Raw genomic sequence first — 23,791 nt, forward strand, 5'->3', positions numbered from 1 at the left:
ATCTTGGATAGGGTGAAGCCATGCAGAAGCTTGCCGATGAAGAGGAGCGGTACATGTCCCATGAGATCATCACCGGCGAGCTCAAGTTCCTATCAGAGCAGAAGATAGAGTAGATATCATAGAAAATAATATGAATTGACCAACCACCGTTTATGACTTCCGGGTTAGCACTAATCTTAACCCGTAATATGCATCAAGATCCGTAAATAGTTTTAAAATGGGGTACGCTAAGGCAAGCCCCGTGCTTCTTTTATCTTTTGAGTGGATTAACATAAATAACTAGATGATGCCCCGCACGTTATTGCAGGAATATTTGCAATATATTTCAAAGATATTGATTTTATGGATTGAAGAAATAACATGAGAGCTAAAAACTAAATATATATATGGGTTATTTTGTTTGATTATTGTATTTTTCAAAGATATTTATTAAATATATCATGCATGTTTGCATGTTGAGATGAATCTTTTTCCATGACTCAAATGTTGAGTTGGAGCCTTGTCTAATGCATGTTACTTGATGAGGTGTCACGCTTGAATGTTGAGAGAAATAGGTTAGTGTGGGCTAGCTATTTAGATATAGAAGATACTGAGGGTCTCTAACTGATACTGTGTTGTGAAATTCTTCCTCCTGCCCCTACATGAATTATGTTTTAGATGTAGGATATATAGCCATCAAATCAAGTCGTGAAAGATTTGACATGCTAGAATGCACAAGGAAAAAAAATGAAAGGTCTGTTTCCAACGATTGAAGTGGATGACGAAACTAGCTAGGTTGTCAGTTCCCCTACAAAACTAGGCTGTCAACTGATTATTTTTTATTTCTGTAAAAGTTGATGTTGCTGCCACTCTTTGGAATGGCAGGTAGCTGCATGACATATTGTGGAAACGTGGAGGTGCCGTATCCATTCGGCATAGGCCCATCCACCAGCTGCTACCTGCAGCCGGGATTCAACCTCACCTGCGACACAAGCGTTAACCCCCCGCGGCTACTCCTAGGCAGCAGCGACTTTCAGGTCACTCATATCTCCCTTGACAACTCCATGGTGCATGTTGTCAGAAGGGATGCCCTTATAACCGTTATGTCCAATACCGAGAGGATTTGGGTATTCCCTGAATATTTGGGATCAACCAAAGATTTCACATTCTTTTTTCCGGGAGAAGCACCCTTCTCACTGTCCACTAGAAATGAACTCGTTGTCACAGGGTGCAACGCACAAGCCACGTTGTTCAGGCACCCAGGCATCATCGGCGGATGCGCCTCCTTATGCTCCAACAGCAACGACACCAGTACCAGCACCGGCCTTGGTGGAAGCAGTGGCGGCAAGTACTGCCGCTTCAATGGCTGCTGCCAGACACACATTTCTGAGTCCACGGACGGAATGCCCAGCAAATTGCATTTCAAATGGTTTGAGACAAACGACCCTAAGGATTTGGAACTGTTTCCCGGGTACGTGTTCATTGCAGAGGAGGGTTGGTTTGATCAGCATGGCCACCGTATCATGCAGAAGGGTCTGAACACCACGTGGGCAGAGGTTCCCATTCTTCTCCGGTGGGAGGTCTTGCATAATCATGGGTCATCAACCAACGTGAGCTCTCATCCCGATTGCTCCCAAGAGGTATCGACCGACCTTTGCAAGAGCAAGCACAGCCATTGCAAATCCAGGAAGAGAGGCTATTCTTGTCACTGCGACAACGACTACCATGGCAACCCCTACGTCCACAACGGATGCAAAGGTCCGACGCATGCAATATTGCAATATCTGTTACGCATATGTATTCCTTTTTGTTTACATTAATTCTTCCTCTAAGTCGTATAAATGTACACATGATAATTAGCTAAACTCAACATTTTCTTTTGTGATTTTGGCCACAGGTGGACGCGCCAAATACTTACAAGGTGAGCAACACATAGCTGCAACTTTAATTTGTCACGGCTTCTCCTACCAGTCTCTGGTATTCTGATTGTTATTTGACTTCAATTCAATTGTTCTCGTGTAGTGATGTGCTGCCAATATTTTGTTCATCGATCATATCTCTTTTCTTAGTAAAGTGAAGATCGAGGGCACTACTCACCCATACGTTGATGGCAATTAAGAAACTTCACCATTTTTTTCTAGCTTTGGGTAATGATATGAAAACGACTTATCTATTTTGGACAGATGAAAATAGCATCATCCGCAGACCTATGAGAGAACATTCCAACATATGACAATTTTGTATTCATTTATTCTATTATACATATTTAAATTAGATGCTAGTCAACGAGGCATGCCTTGTAAATTCCTAAAAAATGAAACAGTACATCGAGCCATCAATCCGACGACCAATTCTTGGACAAACCACTAAACAATGGTGATTAATTCTTATGTTTGAATACATGCAATGTTATGCCTCACTCTACATATTAATCCATTGCTTCCTAAAGTTGATAGTTTAAAACTTTCAAAACAGAACTTTTACCACTGGTTCTTCTTTAACTAAAATTACAATATCTAATAAAAATATGGACGAGCACAGCTACAAACATACTATGCATAGACTGATTGATAAAATGAATGACAATATATCGTGCTTTCAGGTATAAGCATCATCCTTGGAGTTGCCAGTGGTGCGGGCCTCATACTTTTGGTTCTCTTTGCATACGTCATTTTCGATAAAGTTAAGCACCAAAGGACACAAAAGTTAAAACGAAAGTTTTTCGAGCAAAACCGTGGTCAATTATTGCAACAATTGGTATCTCAGAGAGCTGATATTGCGGAAAAAATGATCATAACCTTGGAAGAGCTAGAGAAGGCAACAAACAATTTTGATAAAGCTCGTGAGCTTGGCGGTGGTGGGCATGGTACTGTGTACAAAGGGATCTTATCAGACCTCCACGTCGTAGCCATCAAGAAACCAAAGATGGTGGTTCAAAAAGAGATCGACGAGTTTATTAATGAGGTTGCTATCCTATCACAGATTAATCATAGGAATGTAGTAAAACTCTATGGTTGTTGCCTTGAAACGGAAGTTCCAATGTTGGTCTATGAGTTCATATCCAATGGAACACTTTACGATCATCTTCACATCGAAGGACCAAGGTCATTGTCATGGGATGATAGGCTAAGGATAGCAATTGAAACTGCCAAATCATTAGCCTATCTTCACTCCATGGCTTTAATACCTATCATCCATAGAGATATCAAGTCCTCTAACATACTTTTGGATGATACCCTAATAGCAAAGGTAGCAGACTTTGGAGCTTCAAGATACATTCCATTGGATAAATCAGGTTTAACAACTATGGTGCAGGGTACACTAGGATATCTAGACCCCATGTACTTCTACACTGGGCGTCTCACAGAGAAAAGTGATATTTACAGCTTCGGTGTTATGCTCATAGAATTGATGACCAGAAAGAAACCATTTTCCTATATGGCTTCTGAAGATGGTCTTGTGGCACATTTCGTTACCTTGTTTGCAGAAGGCAATTTGTCACAGATATTGGATCCACAAGTTCTGAATGAGAGTGGCAACACAATTGAAGAAATTGCTACAATTGCAGTAGCGTGTGTAAAATTGCGAGGAGAGGAACGTCCAACCATGAGACAAGTGGAGCTGAGATTGGAAGGCGTTCAATCACCCGATGAACATGTCATGGCGGTGGTTGGGGAATTTGAAGCAAATGGTATTGACAGGAGTTCTCTGCTAACCAGAGATGAAAGAAGCACAGAGGGATTGACCAGGCAATACAGTATGGAAGAGGAGTGCATATTGTCTTCTAGATATCCGCGGTAGTCCCAATTGTGTTTGAGTTGAAACATGTTGTGTTTGAAGAATTATGTGCACTCAGTTGTCTTAGTGAAAAGCTGTCCCTAAACCCTTTTGCTTTGTTGAATTTGTTTCTTTCTACTAGGTAACCGCCCGTGTGTTGCAATGGGGGCTTAATTATTCTAGTAGCTCTATACTAAACGTGTCAAACATATACCTTATCCTCATGCATAGCTTGCAGTATTGTTGATTTTTTATGTTAAATCATAATCAAGTAGCAGCTTGTGCAGAAACATTTACCCGCCACACACAATAGTTAGAGTAGCCGACAGTGAAGCCCTCATATTCTGGACACTTCTACTTCGGTACAACCCCCTAAACACATCGACGGTCAAGATTAATCTATACCCCTTCATAATTAAGGACATGATGGGCATTAAGAAAAATATGTATATATTCCCTGTACTCCTTATCCCATCTCACACGTATTACTTCCTCCCACATGCGGCCAGTAATGGGGGCACAACGACCCGCATCCAGATCCTGGGCAGCACGAGCAGCAGCTGCAACGGGATGTCCAGTGACGTTCATATATACCCGCTGCTCAAGAACGTGGACAACACCGTGAACGCAACCATGATCCACGAGTTCATGGCCTTTGGCCTGTAACATCCATCTTGCCGCCGGCGACGCATGTAGGCCGAGGACATGTACCGCTAGGAAGATGGCAAGGATGACGAAGAACAGTGACAGTGCGGCATCGTGCTGCAGCTTCGTGCAACTAAGTATTGGCGATGGACATTGGGTTGTGGCGGCGGCCATGACCGGCGGACATGCTGGGATTTATTCATAGTTTAACGGCCTGGACGGTGGACATGCTCGACAGCGGTGAAGATCAGATTGATTCTGCTGGGCGCCTCGTCCCTTGCCGCCGAGAACCTGTAAGGTGAGTTGTGCGACGTGGAGGTCGGGACCCCGGAAAGAGATGGCCATGAAGTACAAGACGAGCAGCGAGCCTATGCGCGGGCAGACTGTCCGGCGAGAACTCACCGCCGGCGCGCCATGCACTCCTATGTGGTGCTGCGCAAATGACCTGAAGAGCAAGCACATCAGGAGCATCTCCAAGAGGGCTTGCTGATTACTGATCGACTGTTGTACTTTGTACTGTTAGATCCTCATGTATTTATTTTACGAGGACAGTGCTGGCGAGTGAAGATCTCACAGATTTGTTCCACTTGCTTCTGCCTGAGCAGGCCTACTACCACTTCACTGATCTCCAGGCCTAATGCCAAATTAAATACAGTCGGCCATTACCAAAGTAGTTGGCACATTGCTAGGTTTGAAAGAAGAGAAAAAAAATGTGACCAATAGGAACAAAACTAGAGAGAAAAATGGGCGTGGTGGATCTCTTAATAGCAACCCCGTGGATCCCATTCGCTAAGTACCAGAAGGGGAAAGGGGAGAAGAGAAAAACGCTTCGTCCCGTCCGCTCCTGCGAGCGGCTGGGCGAAGCCCTAGGCGCCGCCGGCCCTAGCCCTCCCCTACTTCTCCTTCCCCTCGCCGCCGCCGGAGGGCGCGGCCGGGCAAAGCCTAGTCCGCGTCGGCGGCGGTGGGGCTCTCTTCCCTCCTGGCTTGGCGGCGCGCGGCGCAGGACGCGGTGGTCGGCGGGAGCGCCGTGCTCGGCGTGGGGCGCGGCGGCGGCGAGGCGCGCCGGCGGCGTTGGCTGGCGTGCTGGCGGCGGTGGCTGCGCGGGCTAGGTGGGGCGTGCCTACGCGTGGACGGCGGGGCTCGGCCTCTCGATCCAGATCCGGATCGGGTCCCTCCGGCGGGCTGCACGTCGGCGGCGTGGGCTGTGGCGGCGGGGTGGCGTGGCTGGAGGTCGTCGGCGTGCTCGTCGTGCTGCGGACGGCGGCCTGGATGGAGGCGCGTGCGGGGGGGCGGTGGTGGCGGATGGTCCTGGCCAGATCTGTCCGCTACCGCACCTTGCGGCGAGGGCCGTGGACGGCGCGGGTTGGCCGCCTCTGCAGCGCTCCGGCGTGGTGGAGGCTCCGACGTGGTGGTGCTTCAGCGTGCTGGCTCGTGTTGGCTCGGTCCGGCATGTTCGGGTGGCTGCGGGTGGCTCGCCGGAAGCGGGAGGTGCGTGTTCGGCGGCTCCGATGCTTGGAGCTCGGCGGGCGGCGCGAGTTGGGCAGTGGTCCGGTGTGGCTGTTGTTCTGGCCGTGGATGGCTCCACGGCAGCTTGGCAGGTCTGGACCGTTTCACGGCGGCGGCTGGTCTCCTCCGGCGTCGACCGTCGGTGAGCGGCCTTTTTCGACCTTCGATTCCTCCCCTCGTCGTCCGGGCTCTACCCTCGTCATAGGGCTGGACAGCTCCCAGTTGCGGTCCATTGCTCGTCTCGCGCCAGTGGCTGCGAGACAGAGCTCGTCTCGCGCCCGGCAGCAGGACCGAGCTCGTCTCGCGCCCGGCAGCAAGACCGAGCTTGTCTTGCACCCGGTGCAGCAGGACGGGTGATGGAGGCCTTTTTTGGGCCGGCCCTTTGGGTCTCAGCGCCGGGGGCCGTCCAAGGGTGTGTAAAGGAGCGACCTTTCCACTCGTCTCTTTGTTTGGGATAGCGACGGGTCTCGGGTGCGGTGGTGTCAGGGTCTTGGATGCCGGGGCGGCGGCCCTGGTGGTGGTAGCGCGGTGCTCATGGGCAGAGCCCGTGGCTTGGTGCTGTCCGGTGACCATGGCCGTGTGGGTGGCATGCATGGTGGCAGCGGTGTGGCGTTCGGTGGCGGTGAGTGTTTGCTGAGGTGAAAACCTGTTCTATCCTCGAATGGACCGGCGGCGGCGTAGCGCGTTACCTTCTTGAAGGCGTCGTCGCGGCTCTCATCGGTCATCGTGTCGCTCCAGGGGAAACTCTGACCCCCGGGTCAGGCGGTGGCGGCGCGCTAGCATCGTAACCTTTTTGGAGGCACCGCCTTGAAGCTCACGGTTCGTCATATGTGGCTTCATCTCTTCGCGGTGGCGTGTTCACGGTGGAGGTCCCCGATTGCTCTTGTAGTGTTAGGGGTGGTGTTGCCGCGCTCAGCGCCTATGTATCCCGCCTTGGGTGTGCGCGTGTATTGTCGTGGGGGTGTGTTTGTACTTGGGCTGTGGTTGATCTGTGCTTTATATACAAAGCGGGGCGAAAGCCTTTTTCGGTAAATGGGCGTGGTGTAAAGCTTCAGAACATCGCAGACAGAACATACACTTTTCTGAAGGGTCTTTTTGTTTTGTTTTGTTGAGTCAGCTGTTCAAATAGTATTCAAGCGGGAACGCTGGTTGCTGCAACTCTGCTTGATTCAATAGTATCAGAAATCCAACATGTCAAGGTGGAGCATGGCCTCTGACCGCTATCCTTTCTCTGTGGGGAGCACGGCGGTGTCATCCTTGGCGCAGCCCTCGATTGCGCCAGAGGGAGGCGCGCACACGACTGACGATTAGCGACGACGCGGCACAACGCAGCCAATGCCCGATGCACATCAGCTGAATTGCCAGATGTATGGATGAATGCATATCAGGGACCAAAAGACTGAAACCCACTTTGGAACATGGTTTAATTTCAACCAAAGTGAGGATGGACCCAGGATGAGCAAAGGCAGTACCAAAACCAAGATCAGCAGTAAGGAATAGTTGATTTGAAGAAAAAAAAACAGCAAGGAATAATTTCTCAACATCTCTAAAACAGGCTAAGTCAGTGGCAACAAAAACATTGTGAAGGAAGTGCTGAGGACGAACGTCGACAATCTGATCGACAACAGATAATGTCGATCGTCAAGGCCTTACGAAGCTAATGAATACTTCCTCCGTCCGAAAAAGTTTGTCCCTGACACAACTGACATAACAGGTGTCGATCGGTTGGTCGACAAGGGGCTCGGCTCTATTCTTCTTCTGCAGAGTGTGCGAGCTTCTTTTTCTTTTTTTTTTTGATTTAGAGTGTGTGAGCTTCTAGTTATACCTGAAAAACAGAATAATACAAATGGCAGTGAAAAATGGCACACACAAAACAATCAGGTTCAGTACCCTTGCACAAACATATTGGGAAATCACAAGTTTTCCGAGTTTTGGCTAGAAGAAGATTTAGTTTCTTTAATGAGCACCCTTTTTTGTTGCCAGAAAACAAGATTTTGTTGCCAGGTAAAACAAAAAAGCTTCTAGTTATACCTGAAAAACAGAATAATACAAATGGCAGTGAAAAATGGCACACACAAAACAATCAGGTTCAGTACCCTTGCACAAACATATTGGGAAATCACAAGTTTTCCGAGTTTTGGCTAGAAGAAGATTTAGTTTCTTTAATGAGCACCCTTTTTTGTTGCCAGAAAACAAGATTTTGTTGCCAGGTAAAACAAAAAAGCTTCTAGTTATACCTGAAAAACAGAATAATACAAATGGCAGTGAAAAATGGCACACACAAAACAATAGGTTCAGTACCCTTGCACAAACATATTGGGAAATCACAAGTTTTCCGAGTTTTGGCTAGAAGAAGATTTAGTTTCTTTAATGAGCACCCTTTTTTGTTGCCAGAAAACAAGATTTTGTTGCCAGGTAAAACAAAAAAGCTTCTAGTTATACCTGAAAAACAGAATAATACAAATGGCAGTGAAAAATGGCACACACAAAACAATCAGGTTCAGTACCCTTGCACAAACATATTGGGAAATCACAAGTTTTCCGAGTTTTGGCTAGAAGAAGATTTAGTTTCTTTAATGAGCACCCTTTTTTGTTGCCAGAAAACAAGATTTTGTTGCCAGGTAAAACAAAAAGTGAAGCATGCACCAGCCGGGAATCGAACCCGGGTCTGTACCGTGGCAGGGTACTATTCTACCACTAGACCACTGGTGCCATTTGATGAGTTCTAATTCGAGAGGACAGGACTAATCATGGTTAGTAGGTCTGCCTCTTCGATTATAGGTTCTACAGAAATCAGTCTTTGTACACATTTTCCTTGCTGAGAATACTTGTTCAGCCACTAGTTCCTTGCCATCCTGCTCAATTTTCTCTCCCTGTTCAGTAGTGAAACATCTCATTGGTACTCTCGCTCTGTAGTGCCAAATTTCAGACCATCGTCCACTGGACTTGTAGTAAGAGAATCGCTAGCTGAATCTTGGTTACTCTGCACACGTGTCGGATGAAGGCGGCAAATCGGCCTCAATGAAAAACCAAGTTAAGCATGTGATCCATGGACCGGTGGGTGTTGTGTAAAAGCTTTGAGCTGTGAAGCAAAAACTTTGAGTGATCCAAAGCTTGAGATGTGTGTGATTAAGGAGGGAGATTTGTTGGTTCAACAAGTTCAAAAGATATGAAAATGTTCCTGCATTCCAGATCCGTTGTGGGTGGCATTTGTAGAACTGAATCATGCATAGTTTCCAAGAGAATCGGTTGCCACAAGGTAAAAAGTTGATGCAAAAAACAAAAAGATTTTGTGTAGTCTGTCAGACAACCTCTGAGACAGGTGAATCCAAGCCGTTAACCACACTCTGGCCCAGAGGTCAGAATGCAATCAACCAGACTGAAGTGCTTGCCTCCTTATTGATAAAGGATGCAGCGGTACGAGCCTATAGAACAGATCCTGTTCAAGTAAGGTCGTGCTACGTTCAGCTGCACCTCGCCTTATAAACTGGTTTGGCGTCGCCTAAACTAGCGAGGTGGGACTAATTGCAGCTGCATGCAGCAGCGCCTCACTTTCTCAGCGAGAGGCTGAGCGTGCGAGCATGGAACTGGAGGCACGCAGGCCATGGCCCAGTAGTTGTTGGGCAAGAGAATGATCAGAGCCCAGCCCATTTGAGGAATGTATTTTGCCTCACAAAAAAAAATCTGAGGAATGTATTTCTTGCCCTTTTCTTTCATTGCCTATTCATTTCGGTTACGTCAGCTGTGCGGATTTAACATGTACAATTATTCTGAACGATGCTGAATTCTTAACTTGTTCTCATTCATGGCAGCTGTTTTTCTTTCCTTTATCTTTTCATAAATTAAATTACAGCCGGTCATTACAGAAGTAGCTAGCAAGCACACTGCTTAGAGAGAAGATTTTTTTTCCTTTTTTTGCAACAGGTAAGGAGGACACCGGAGAGAAAAATGTGTGGTTGAATTAATTTTCGGAACATCAGAGAACATATGGATTTTGTAACTAGTATTGTTCTTCTCCCTGAATTGAGTAACAGGCTAACAGAACATATTTTGCCGTGACTGGTTTTCCAGTACAAATGCAAAACTGCCGTGATTTCTCGGCATCTATCTATCTAAAAAAAAGGAATTGATCTCACACTCTGACAGCTATCATCAGTCAGTCGCTACATACACATCAGCGAAGGCAACATAGTACCTTGAGCTTGCATGGATCATCTGGCAATGACAAACGTCAACCTGAATGGTTCAGCTTGAATGTGAAGCAAGTGTGTGCATCTGTGCAGGTTGCTCCCAAAAACCGCTGACACAACAGGCGTCGATCGGTCATCCGACAAGGGGCTCGGCTCTATTCTTCTTCTGCAGAGTGTGTGTGTGCTTCTAGTTATACCTGAAAAACAGAATACATGTGACAGTGAAAAATGGTACAGACAATCAGGCTCAGCCCTAGAACAGCACACTGAGGAATCACAATTGTTTATTTAATCATCATCATTCTTTTGGCTGCCTGGACTGTTCTCCTTTTGTGTGGGATCCTCTTTTATCGATGTTACCGCATTTTATAGCTGTTAATTAATGGAGACACTGTTGTATTAACATGCCTTCTTTTGGTGTATGATGTGTTGATGTTTGACAAAATATTCCTAGGCTCTTTCTTTCTCCCAATCAGGGGAGACATCCTATATATGGAGAAAAGTAAGCAATTAGAGTTACCATGCTTTAAAAATATTTCTGCACTCTGCATAATGCTGATGCTGCTGTCCATACGCACCACACAGCAGGGGGAACAAGGGGTTCCACCGGATCACGCACAGCAGGTACGGATGCAGGACGCCGACAAGCTTGGAAGCATACACACTGTCATGTCCATACTCCATTGTGGCCTCATTCGTTTCCAGAGTGGCCTGAGTTGTTCTTCTTTGTTCTATAGAATCCTCATTTATCTACAAAGATAGTACTCACTCTGGACAGTGGAGATCTCTCGGATATTATTTCCAGTTGCCTCTGTCGGAGCAGTGAGCAGGCCTACTCCCAATTCAATGATCTCCAGCTCTTGGCTAATTCAGTACTTCGGTACTGATGATGACAGAGCAAGATCTCTGGACATATAAACTGAATTTTATACACCTGGATACTTTCCTACCTCGCAGGCATATAAAATTCCGTACTCTTGCAGTCATGAAACCCCTCCTGTTAAATGAAAAAAAACAAAAGCAAATCTTGCTGTCAAGGGAAGCATCAATTTTTCTTCTGGTCACCACTAATAGATTGACTGAATACAAGAGCAATCTTAGTCATGTGCCTTGCGTGGTCTTCAGACAGTTGAAACAAGGGTTCACCTCTGTTTCAATTGGCAGTTTGCAAAGTCATCCTAGTAAGTGAAACAAGGGTTCACCTCTGTGTCTGATATCGTCCATTCATGGATATCACTCAGAACTTGAAACTGCCTAGGGTAGCTAACACTAACTGAATCTACTTTGCAGATGATGTATAGTCCACACTGCCAAAAGGAATTCGGGAAAAGGCAAAAAAATTGGAAGCTAACACTAACTGAATCGAATTTGCAGATGATGTACAGATCACACCGCCAAAAGGAATTCGGGAAAAGGAAAAATATTCGGTAGCTACCACTAACTGAATCAAATTTGCAGATGATGTACAGATCACACTGCCAAAAGGAATTCGGTAAAAGTCAAAAAAATTGGTAGCTAACACTAACTGAATCAAATTTGCAGATGATTTACAGATCACATTGCCAAATGGAATTTGGAAAAAAAAGGCAAAAAATTTGGTAACTAACACTAACTGAATCTATTTTGCAGATGATGTCATGTTGCCAAAAGGAGCTGGGGAAAAATGCAAAAAGAAATGTTTTTGTCTGTCAGACAACCTCTAGGCTGGGGAAAATGCAAAAAGAAATGTTTTTGTCCGTCAGACAACCTCTAGGCCACCCTGTAGAGACAGAAGCCAATCCAGGAACGATCCTCTACAGCCATCGGATAACACCCATCAAGATTCATCCAAGCCGTTAATCACGCTCTGGCCCAGTGGTTAAGAATGCATCAACCAGACTGAAGTGCTTGCCTCCTTATTGGTAAAGGATGCAGCGGTACGAGCCTATAGAACAGATCCTGTTCAAGTAAGGTTGTGCTACCTTGAGCTAAGCCACGCCTTATAAACCACTCGTCTAAACTAGCGAGGTGGGACTAATTGAGTAGAGCAGGCACATGCAGCAGCGCCTCCTCACGCAGATCTTGGAAGGAGGGTTAGCAGCCCATGTAAGCAGTTTGGCCCGCGAAAGAATAGAGCCCAGCCCATCCCACCCGAGTGATGCTTTCGTTTCGTTTTTTTTCTTCTCCTTGTTGAGTTAGCTGCGGAGATTTTGAACCAGTTTAAATATCTAGCAAATTATGCATGCCCAATAACTTCAATATGTAATTTTTAGCAATGACCACTATTTTTAAATTAAAGTAGCAAACACTGCTAACTTAGAAAGAAGAGAAAAAATATGCGACAGACAAGAACAAAACTGGAGATAAAAATGGGCGTGGTGTGACTCCGGAACATCACACACAGAGCATACACTTGTCTGTTGAAGCACTTCGGTTGCATTTACAGTATCTTTTAGTTTTGTTCAGTCAGCTGTTCAAAAGTTTTCCAGAGGAAACATGACTTGCTCCAACTTTACTAACAAGTCAAGGAAGGTATAGCACGGCAATGTATCTTAAGTTCCGGAAGAAGAGAAAAGACATTGATCTAACACTCTCACCACCAGCATCAGTCAGTCGCTACAAAGGACATGTCGTGAATGAAGCTGGCACTTTCAGCTCGCCTGGTTCGTCGGGCAATGACGAACATCTACAACCTGAAAGACAACAGAATGTCGCTAGTTAAAGCCTTGCCTAACTGAGAATGTGAAGCAAGTGTGTGCATCTGTGCAGGTGGCTCCCAAACACCGCTGACAGAACTCGCGTCGATGATGAACCGGTCTATTCTTCCTCTGCAGAGTGTGCGTTGTTATACCTGAAAATCAGAAAACATATGACAGTGAAAAATGGTACTACAGACAGTCAGGCTCACTACTTTAGAACAACACATTGGAGAATCACAATTGTTGCATCTTTTGGCTAGAACAAGATTTAGTTTCTTTAAAGCATCATCCTTCTGGATGCCCAGACAGTTCTCCTTTGGGTTGGATCCTCATTGATCTACAATGATAATGCTGAAGAGTGAAGACCTCAGAAATTTGTCCAGATTGCTGATCCTCGTTAATATATTATATCAATGGTGACTTCACCTGGATGCACTGTCTCGCTGCTATGTCAAATTCTGTGTGGCAATCTTGTAAACTAATCTTGCTACCAAGAGACAGACTGAATACAAGAGCCTCTTCTTCCAGTAACCAGTTTGATCTGAGACATGATTTGTTGCATAATGGTTCGAGCTCTTAAGCAAAGCAAGCAATAATATTGTACAAGTACTTCTTTTTTTAATGGAGATCAGCACTCACCCCTGCCTCCTACTGCATTTGGAGTATTCAACAACCAAATGGTTCCCCATTTTACTCAGTTAGCGAGGGGATTAACCACATGACCCAAGAACAGCGTTGTGCCCGTCCTCTCCTCAACCACGGCAAACAAGAAGGGCCGATCCGCCACAAAATCCACAAAGTGCGGCGGCTCGCTTGGAAGCGCGCTGCCAGCCATGTCTGTGGCCGTGGCAGCAGCGGCCACGGTGCCTTGCTCGTCCACCTCGATGGTGGCCTTGTGGTGCACCCCGCCAATGGAGAGCCGCCCATCGCCACCGCTCACCATGCCTGAGAAGTCGCGCCTGTGAAAGCCCTTGTGACACCAAGCTTCCGCATGTCCGAGGAGGCCTCAAAGTCAGAGGTGAACTTGAACTTGGGGACCATGAACCGGCGTACTTCAACCTCCTCTTCTGGCGTGTGCTTCCTGATGAACTCCGGCGACGACACCGCCTTGTCGTAGAGATCGGAAAGGCTGAGACTGGCGCTGTCCGGGAGAAGGATAAGCATGTAGAATGCAGCGGAGCGGTCGCCGTCGTTCCTGTAGGGAAGCTTGAGGGCCCTGAAGCCCGAGTAGAGCGCGATGTACTGTGACCGGCCTGTCGTCATGGACGGCACGCGCACGGTGGTGCCGTCTGGGGTGTGGAACGGCGCGGTGAAGACGGCGAACGGCTCAGGCCACGCGCCTTTGAAGTAGAGCGCGTTGGCGAGGACGACGGTCGTGGACGAGTCGACGGAGCCGGGAGGGAGGATGTGCTGGATGCGCTGCTTCGTCGCGTCCGCCACGAAGGCGTTCACGCGCCGCCTCGCCTGCTTGGCCCCCGACACGAAGTCCACGGATTCCGCCGTGGCGGCGTACCGCGACGCGCCGGTGGCCGTGAACTCCGGCCTGAGCGCCCTCCTCCGGTCGACCCACACGCCGCAGGCGAAGGACGTCTGCTTTAGCCCGTTGAGTCTGCCGACAAGCTTGATCGCCGGCACGCGGTGCAGCTCGTCGAGCGACGCTGACCCGAGGAGCCCCAGGAGCTCCCTGCGCGTCTCGCCCCGCGCGCCGGCGGCCACCATCGCGAGCGCCGCGTGGATCGACAGCGGCGAGACGACGAAGTTGCGGCCCGTACCGGCCGCCGCACGGACGGCAGCCTCCCTGGCGAGACTCAGGCCCGACGCGTTCCCGGCCGCGTCGCTGACCACAGCTTTCTTCTCCTCAGAGTGGCCACCAGGACGAGGAGGCGCGTCGGCGAACAGAGTCGCGCAGAGGTGCCATGCGGCGAACAGGGCTAAGCAGAGGAGGACGGTCTTCCCGAAGCGCGACATCGGAATGGGCGTGGGTTTGTGGCAAGACGCAGACAGGATCACCGGCGATCTGACGAGGAAGACAGCCGGCGGCGGGCAGGTGGAGTCCCTCCGTGGAGCTGACGCGTGGGTTCGGTAGGTTAGGTTCACAATGGGCTGATGGGCTTCGAGTCCAGTTCCGGATGGGAGAGACTGGTGGAATACTGGGATGGAATACTGATATACTCCCTCCGTTCGAAATTACTTGTCATATAAATGGATGTATCTACGACTAAAATACATCTAGATACATTCATTTTTTGACAAGTAATTTCGAACGGAGGGAGTAATATTTTTCAAATAAGAAACCACTACAGTGGCAGGAGTATATTAATTGCACACGTATATTAGGTAGGATATAATTTGTGTATTTTCTTGAAGGGATATTATTTGTGTATTAATTATGTGATCAGCGGTGCTGATATTTGGAGCAATCTAGGTCCTTGCATTGACTTAGTTTCATGGCCGATATTAATTGAATTTGCCCCTTTGATCTATTTATATTGGTATATTAGCTATTGCTTTATTCTACCTCAAGAAAACTACTCTAGATGATTAGGGTTCAAGTACTTGGCCTACCTTTTGTCACCATGTGTGCTCTGGCACGATGTTGCTGGCTCGTGAATTAACAGAGACCAGGTCAGTGGCATTCAAAAAAAAAAAACAGAGACCGGGTCAGAAATAGCTACTAGGCGATGGCGGGGTCTTCATCAGGGACTGGGAAAGGGGGATGTGTGAAGGGTAGCAGTAAGCGTAAGGAGAAAGAAGACATGCAGGCAACGATGAAGAATATGCAGTTGAAGAATGGAGGACTTAACGACGTCTTTGTCCATGATGAGGAGATTAATAACAAGCTTGTGAAGGCTGCGAGATTGCTCTTAGTGGCTAGAGTAAACATGAGGCATCTATTTAGCATAGATGCTTTCAAGTAGTGCCATATCTAGGATTTCGCCACAACCCAGTCCAGCCTTGTTGGTACAGTGAACACTATAGCTACAGTGTGGTACTGTTTGCTACAGTCAACGAAGTGTTGACTCTCTACGCCCCAGGCCACGCCCTGGGCAGCCCGGGGTCTGCCTACGCCCCTGCTTTCAAGGGCACGATGAAATTCGCATGGAGGCTTGCGTGTGAGCCAGAGATACACTAGGTGGACGACAACTTGTTCATGATCCATGTGTTCTTCCTTGGCGAACGAAACAGGGTTATGCATCAAGGCCAGTGTATTTTCGCAGCTTGGTTCTCCTTATCAAATACTATGATGACAGAGTTAGGCCGGAATCGGTGAAGCTCTATCGAATCCAGGCGTGGGCACATATACAGAGCATCCTAGACCTATGTCTCACCTAGGTCATTGCGAACCAGCTACCATGAATGACAGTGCAGGTCCAGAGCATTGAGATGAATCCGATTTAGGTGTTTAGGGGGAGAGGGGGGGCTGAATGTGAATGTGTTGAAATTCCAGAACATTTTTATAATTTGTACAAAAATATTTGAAAACAATAGCATTTTTTGGTAATTCAAGATATTTCAAATTTTAAAACAGGTTCTAAAATGTATAATAAAGTTCAAAAGGGAACAAAATGAAATTAACGGAAAAAGAAAAAAATAGAATAGAAAAAAAATACGCTGAGGCCTTGCCCAACCTGGCGACGGCATCGCTTCCATCGGGCCACCTAAACATTCGCCGATTTGAATTTTTTTTAAATGAATGTTTATGAATTTTAAAAAATTACGGGCTTTATAAAACTTTTAAAAGTTGAAAAGAGTTCCTAGATATGGAAAAAACTTCATGAATTTAAAAACAAAGTTTGCGAATTTAAGAAAATGTTTACGAATTTAAATGGAAAAAATTTGGAGCAGGGCGTTCGGGTTGGGCGGAAGGTTCCTTCTCAGAGTACCTTTGTTCGACATCGTTCAAATGGACCAAATTTTTCCTAGGGAGTTGTATCACCATTCCAAGGCACCATGCCAACTTTTTGTGATTTTGATAATTCTTCATTTTCAAATAATGTTCATGCTTTCAAAATTAATTTGGAATTTAAAAAATAATCCTGTATTTAAAGTTTTTCTACACAAATAAAAAAATCTTCGAGGAAATTCAAAATAATTTGGTTTCAATTTTTTCCCATATTTTCTGAATTTGCTTGATATTTCAATTTTGGTAGTGTTTTTCAAAAAAGTATGTGTTCATTTTTTTTGCTCTTTTGAAATATGTTCGTATGACATTCTGAGCAATTTTGAAAGACACGAACAAATTTTTGACATATTTGTACAATTTTGTTTAAAATGTGAATATTTGTACTTTATGTACAAAATTTTAAAAAGCGAACGCAAAAGAAAAGGAAACAAATAAAGGAAAAAAGAAAAGAAATAGTGATAAAAGGACCGATTCAACAATGGGTTGGCCCAGCCGAAAGCAAAAAAAAAAAAATACACAGAAGCATTAGGATGTCCTAGTTGGTTAGTGTGGTCCTCCTTAGACCAAGAGGTCTTCAGTTTGATTGACATTAATTGCATGCTTTTTATCTTTTAAAAAGAAAGTGAAAACAGCCGAGGGCGTCGTGAGGAAAAAACAAGGGCGCCGCGTATCGGCGCGGGTGAAAAGACCATACTACCCTTTATTATATAGGAGTATAGAGACATCTCAACCGTCAATGTGTTTAGGGGGGTATACCGAAGCAAAACTGAGTGTGAAGTTTGTCTAACTGAAACTGAAGAGTCGAATACTAAACCACTGCATAGTAATAACAGTTTTATTGCAGGATTTGATGCGAAAAGTCCATTCTGCACCCGAGCTCATATGCTCCCGCATGAACAGTAAAATAAAAAAAAATCAAAAAATTCCAAATTTTTTTTGAGACAAACATTGACAAAAGTTCTAAGTGCCTGCAAAAATTCGTCATGAAATCACATTCCTAGAAGGCGTGGCAAAAAAAACAAATTCAGTGCTTCAAAATGCGTTTGAAAGTAGCTTTTTCAGAGTACTTTTTTTGTTTTTTTTGCCACGCCTTCTAGAAATGTGATTTTCACGACGAATTTTTGCAGGCACTTAGAACTTTTGTCAATGTTTCACTCAAAAAAAATTTGGAATTTTTTGAATTTTTTTCGATTTTACTGTTCATGCGGGAGCATATGAGCTCGGGTGCAGATTAGCCGCGTCCGATTTGATGTCCATCCTATCCTTTCTTTTACCAACGGAGTACATATCTATTTTACCATGCCGGTGTAAGATTTTGGGATGTCAAGGATGAAGAATAACACTTTCGTTTCCTCCAAGTCCACAGCTGGAACAGGAATATCTTTGTATCTTTTCATGCATTTGTTTCGCTACGTTTGGCTCATGTGTGATGCGATACTCCAATCATCGAGAATCATTTTTCTTGATTCATCCGGACCCGTTCTGTTCGACGAATGTGGATATTGCCTCTTACATTTTCCTTGTACAGCTGGTGTGCATCTTTTGTAAATAACCTATCGTGACTGTATCTTCGGTTGGCCTACAGTCGGAGTGGATGGCATATTTTGCGCTGATAGAAGATTGAATGCTCCAACTAAAAATAGAAAGATGGAATGCTGGCATCAGGTGCGACGTCTACAGTTTTGGAGCGATCCTCTGGGAATTAATTAGCAACGTTGCGTGTGCCATGGAGCGGGCTGAATCCAATGCAAGTCGTCGGAGTAGTTGGGTTTCAGAGCAAACGGCTAGACATTCCCAAATAGGTCGACCCAATGGTGGCTAGCATTACTATCTTTATGTTGGGACAAGTAAGATGACAAATCATTCTTCAAATAATATGCTGCTTTTCTCAATTTTTATTTTCTCTTTCTTTCTGCCACTTACCTCACTGGTAAGGACCTCGACGATCTTTGGTGCAGCGATCCACGCAAACGACCATCCTTCTCCCAGCTCCTGTCGCCGCTCAAGAAGTTACATCGGTTACTTGTTACGACAGAAGGCCTCTGACAGTATACCAGACAAATATCTGGATAAAACGCAAAAAAGAAGAAAAATACAAGTATTTGTGCTTTTAAGTGGACCAATTTTTTCATGTTGAAGCCCGTGGGAGATGCATTCAAGATCTCTGCAGCATGGATGCGTGTATGGACCAAGGTTCTGCACATCCTTTTGTGAAAATTGTAAGAATTATTTGCAGCAGTGCGAAGGTGGTGCTGAAGAGTGCGTGGTGTGTTAGTTCCAACTTCCAACTGAAGAAGATGTGGCGCAACAGGAAGTGTTCTATGCCATGGTAAATAAGTTTTCAACTGTGTACTGGAAACAGAAAATGGGAAGGAAAAAAGGGAGCCAATAGTTTTTTATATCTGCAGGAAGTTGCAAGCTAGGTAAATATTTACCACATGCAGTCTTGTATATCATGTATACAGATGTTATTTGGCATCTCTATGAATGCATATTAATACTTGATCATCTCCTCTTTTATCAACATTGCCTGATTTTATAGCTTTTAACGGAGATACTGTCATATTACCATGCCTTCTTTTGGTGTGACAAAATATTCCTAGACTCTTTTTTTTCAATCAGAGGTGACATTCCATATATGGAGAAAAGTAAATAATTAGAATTGCCATGCTCTCAAAATATACCTGGACTCTGCATAATGCTGATGCTGCTGTGTGAGAGAGCTGATTACTGATTGCTTGATTGTTTGAGTCACTAGAAGTGGCCTATTCGTTCCCAGCAGTAGCCAGAGCTGTTCTCCTTTGTGCTATGGGTTCCTCATTTACCTACAAAGATAGTACAGAAGAGTGAAGACTTCAGATATTTTATTTCCAATTGCCTCTGTCTGAGCAGTGAGCAGGCCTGCTCCCAGTTCAATGATCTCCACCTTGGCTAATTTTGTGCTCATCTTTTTATATATTAATTCTGTAATGATGACAGAGCAAGATCTCTGGATATATAAACTGAATTTCGTTCACCTGGATACTCTTCTACCTTGCACGGCGATCATGAAACCCTCCTTCTAAATGAAACAAGGAAATCTTGCTGTCAAAGGAAGCATATTTTTTTCTACCGGCCACTGCTAAGTGACTGGCTGAATACAGTCGAAACAAGGCTTCACCTCCGATTCAGTTAGCAGTTTGCAAATTCCTCCTAATTGTGCCCTGGCACTAATCCAGGACATGCTCTTTTGGATAATGTTTCAAACTCTTAAGCAAGCAATCGATAATCTCTTTTTATGGAGATCGTTTGGGTTAACAGGACACGAGTGACCACATCATCAAAGAATTACTTCAAAAATGTTGGAAATTGTAGAAAGATGAGCTGAACTTAGCTTTCCATAGAGCTCTCTTTCTGAATCGTCAAAGATCATTTGGGTTAAGAAAGATAGTCTCTTTCTGAATTGCCAGACTCATGTAAAACCTATATGGAATTCTGTACATACTTTATTTGTCGAATATCATCCATTTTGTGGATTCCATTAACTGAATCTAGTTTGCAGAAGATGTACAGATCATATTGCCAAAAAGAGCAAGTTAAAATGTTGTTTACAGTCTGAACCTAATTTGCAGATGATGTATGGATCATATTGTCAGAAAGAGCAAGGCAAAAAATGTTTTTGTAGTCTGTCAGACAACCTCTGAGCCACCCTGCACCAGTATGAACTGTAACAGGAACGATCCTCTACAGCCGTCGGATGGCACCCATCAGGTGAATTCCAGGCCATTAATCACGCTCTGGCCAAGAGGTTAGAATGCATCAACCAGACTGAAGTGCTTGCCTCCTTATTGGTAAAGGATGCAGCGGTACGAGCCTATAGAACAGATCCTGTTCAAGTAAGGTCGTGCTACAACAAGCCGCTCCTCACCTTATAAACTGGTTTAGCGTTGCCTAAACTAGCGAGGTGGGACTAATTAGAGAGCAGCCAGTGCAGTGCTGCGCTTCCTGGGGCAGAGCATGGAAGAAGTGTTTGTGGCCCATGTAGCGGGGCACTAGAATGAGCAAGGCCCAGCCCCATCAGAGAAACGTTCAGCTGTGCAGATTTTGAACTAGTTTAAATATCTGGCAAATGCTGCATAGCATGTACTTTTAATACTCCCTCCAATCGGAATTGTATAGAAGTTGCGTCAATTTATTCAGATCGGAGGGAGTACATATAATTTCGAACAATGCTTATTCCAACTTTCCTTTTCATGACAGCCTAGTTCTTTTTTTTGTTTTCTTTAGCTTTTATGCCAAATGAAAGTACAGCCGGCCATTACTAAAGTAGCAGACACACTGCTAGGTTAGAAAGAAGCGATAGAGAATGCAACAGACAAGAAGAAAACCGGAGAGAAAAATGAGTGTGGTGTAACTCCAGAGCATCTGAGACAGAACACAAACGTGTCGTTGAAGTACCTTTGTTGCATTTACAATATCAATTTGTTTTGTCGACTCACCTGTTCAAAAGTACTCCAGTTCACTGGCTAGAACAAGATTTAGTTTCTTTAATCAGCATCCTGCTTGTTGCCTGAACTGTTCCACGTTCGTGTTGGATCATCATTGAGCAAGGCCCAGCCCCATCTTTAAGCAAAGCAAGCAATAATCTTAGCTTTTTTAATGGAGATCAGCACTTACTCCTGCCTCCTCGAATTAGGACATTTCTGTTACCAGGACAGGAGTGACCAAATTTTCCAAGGATGACCAATGTTCAAATATACTATTCAACAGCCAAAGGATTCCACATTTTACTCAGTTAGCAAGAGGATTAACCACATGACCAAGGAACAACGTTGTGCCCGTCCTCTCCTCAACCACGGCAAATAAGAAGGGCCGATCCGCCACAAAATCCACCAGATGCGGTGGTTCCCTGCGAAGCGCGCTACCATACATGACTATGGCCGTGGCAGCAGCGGCCATGGTGCCTTGCTCGTCCACCTCGATGGTGGCCTTATGGAGCACCCCACCGATGGAGAGCCGCCCATCCCCACCGCTCACCATGCCTGAGAAGTCACCGCCTGCGAAAGCCCTGGTGACACCAAGCTTCTGCATGTCCAAGGACGCATCAAATTCAGACGTGAACTTGAACTTGGGCACCATGAATTACCCCACTGGAACTTCCTCTTCCGGCGTGTGCTTCCTTATGAACTCTGGCATCGACACCGCCTTGTCATAGAGATCCGTGAGGCTGAGAATGCCGCTGTCCGGGAGAAGGATAAGCATGTAGAATGCAGCAGCTTGCCGATCGCCGTCGGTCCTGTAGGGCAGTTTGAGGGCCCTGAAGCCCGGGTAGAGAGCGATGTACTGTGACCGGCCTGTCGTCATAGATGGCACGCCCACGGTGGTGCCGCCTGGGATGTGGAACGGCGCGGTGAAGACGTCGAACGGTCGACGCCACGCTCCTTTGAAGTAGAGCGCGTTGGCGAGGACGACCTCCGTGGACGAGTGGACGGAGCCGGGAGGGAGTATGTCATGGATGCGCTGGTTCGTCGCGTCCGCCACAAAGGCGTTCACGCGCCGCCTCGCCAGCTCGGCCCCCGACACAAAGTCCACAGATTCTGCCGTGGCGGCGTACCGCGACGCGCCGGTGGCCGTGAACTCTGGCCTGAGCGCCCGCCTCTGGTCGACCCACACGCCGCAGGCGAAGGACGTCTGCGTCAGGCCGTTGAGCCTGCCCACAAGCTTGATCGCCGGCGAGCGGTGCAGCTCGTCGAGCGACGCTGACCCGAGGAAACCCAGGAGCTCCCTGCGCGTGTCGCCTCGCGCGCCGGCGGTCACCATCGCGAGCGCCGCATGGATGGACAGCGGCGAGATGACGAAGTTGCGCCCCGCTCCGGCCGCCTCCCGGACGCCGGCCTCCCTGGCGAGAGGCAGGCCGGACGCTTTCCCGGCCGCGTCGCTCGCTACCGGTGCCTCCTCCGCAGGGTCGCCACCAGGACCAGGAGGCACGTCGGCGAACAGGGTCGAGCAGAAGTGCCATGCGGCGAATAGGGCCAAGCAGAGGAGGACGGCCTTCCCGAAGCGCGACATCGTCGGAGTCGCCGTGGGTTCGTGGTAAGATTCGGATAGGATCACACTGGTTGAGCGCCGGAGATGGTGCCGGCGGCGGAGCTGAGCCCCTACCCTGGAACTGGAAGCTCTCGCGTGTGCGTTAGGGTTAGGTGAACAATGTACTGGGCTTCGAACCCAGCCAGCCTGCAAAGCTGGCTAGACGGGCCGGGAGAGCTGGGCTGGCACGAAACGACACGGGCTAAACGGCTGTGCCAGGGCCGTACCTGGGCCTGAAGGCTGGACACACGTCGATCGCCAAATTGACGAGCCACGAGCCTGGAACACGGATCTGCTCCGCCCCTTTTACACTTAAATACTCATTCGGATGAGATATAATAAAAGTACTCCTGTAGTTTATCTATCAAAGACAAAAGTGTTATAATTTTCCCATTAATTGTTGTCGCTTTTGCTTGTGTAAGAAATCCCTCAGTGGGTGGCTTAGCTGCGAATCCGTTTCGCCTAAGTTCGTAAAAAAAAATTCTGCCGAGTGACGAGCAAGCCTCTCACTCGGAGACTTAGCTGCGAATCCGTTTCGCCTAAGTATTTAAAATCCTACTGAGTGGAGAGCAAACCTCCCACTCGGGGGCTTAGCTGCGAATCCGTTTCGCCTAAGTATTTAAAATCCTGCCGAGTGGAGAGCAAACCTCCCACTCGGGGGGCTTAGCTGCAGTCCAGTACTCGTCTAAGTGTTTAAAAATCCTACCGAGTGGAGAGCAAAACCCCCCACTCGAGGGCTTAGCTGCAGTTCAGTACTCGCCTAAGTGTTTAAAAATCCAATCGAGTGGAAAGCAGACCTCCCACTCGGGGGCTTAGCCGCAGTCCAGTACTCGCCTAAGTGTTTAAAAATCCTACCGAGTGGAGAGCAGACCTCCCACTCGGAGGCTTAGCTGCAGTCCAGCACTCGCCTAAGTATGAAATTCGTTCCGGTCCGCAAGGACGACAAGGTGCAGGTCGACTGCTACCTTCTCCTCCGAGCTACGGCACAAATACAATGAGAAACAATAAAATTCCACCTAGTGGTGAGTCCGCCTCACACTCGGGGG

The 23,791-nt window shown here is 46.6% G+C and overlaps 1 protein-coding gene, 3 non-coding genes and 3 pseudogenes across 4 annotated transcripts in view; 1 reads left to right on the forward strand and 6 right to left on the reverse strand.

Moving 5' to 3' along the window:
* The window catches only part of LOC123138746 (wall-associated receptor kinase 5-like), a 30,835-nt gene extending 27,055 nt beyond the window's left edge, over nt 1-3,780 (forward strand). The window contains exons 6-7 of the mRNA XM_044558648.1: nt 2,582-3,274; nt 3,431-3,780. Coding sequence (XP_044414583.1) covers nt 2,582-3,274; nt 3,431-3,780 — 1,043 coding nt within the window. The remainder of the gene's footprint in view (nt 1-2,581; nt 3,275-3,430) is intronic.
* A 4,768-nt stretch (nt 3,781-8,548) lies between these two features.
* Nucleotides 8,549-8,619, reverse strand: TRNAG-GCC (transfer RNA glycine (anticodon GCC)). The gene has a single exon. It is a non-coding gene; the product is annotated as a tRNA-Gly (tRNA).
* Nucleotides 8,620-9,203: 584 nt separating this feature from the next.
* LOC123140485 (uncharacterized) lies at nt 9,204-9,364 on the reverse strand (annotated as a pseudogene).
* Nucleotides 9,365-11,595: 2,231 nt separating this feature from the next.
* LOC123133366 (putative serpin-Z12) lies at nt 11,596-14,854 on the reverse strand (annotated as a pseudogene).
* On the reverse strand, nt 11,830-12,053 carry LOC123140478 (small nucleolar RNA U3). Its single transcript, XR_006470032.1, has one exon. It is a non-coding gene; the product is annotated as a small nucleolar RNA U3 (small nucleolar RNA).
* A 5,487-nt stretch (nt 14,855-20,341) lies between the features above and the next one.
* Nucleotides 20,342-20,564, reverse strand: LOC123140476 (small nucleolar RNA U3). Its single transcript, XR_006470030.1, has one exon. It is a non-coding gene; the product is annotated as a small nucleolar RNA U3 (small nucleolar RNA).
* A 204-nt stretch (nt 20,565-20,768) lies between these two features.
* LOC123135610 (putative serpin-Z12) lies at nt 20,769-22,864 on the reverse strand (annotated as a pseudogene).
* Between the last annotated feature and the right edge of the window lie 927 nt (nt 22,865-23,791).

Source organism: Triticum aestivum, chromosome 6B (genome assembly GCF_018294505.1).
Source record: "Triticum aestivum cultivar Chinese Spring chromosome 6B, IWGSC CS RefSeq v2.1, whole genome shotgun sequence".
Taxonomy (NCBI): Eukaryota; Viridiplantae; Streptophyta; class Magnoliopsida; order Poales; family Poaceae; genus Triticum; species Triticum aestivum.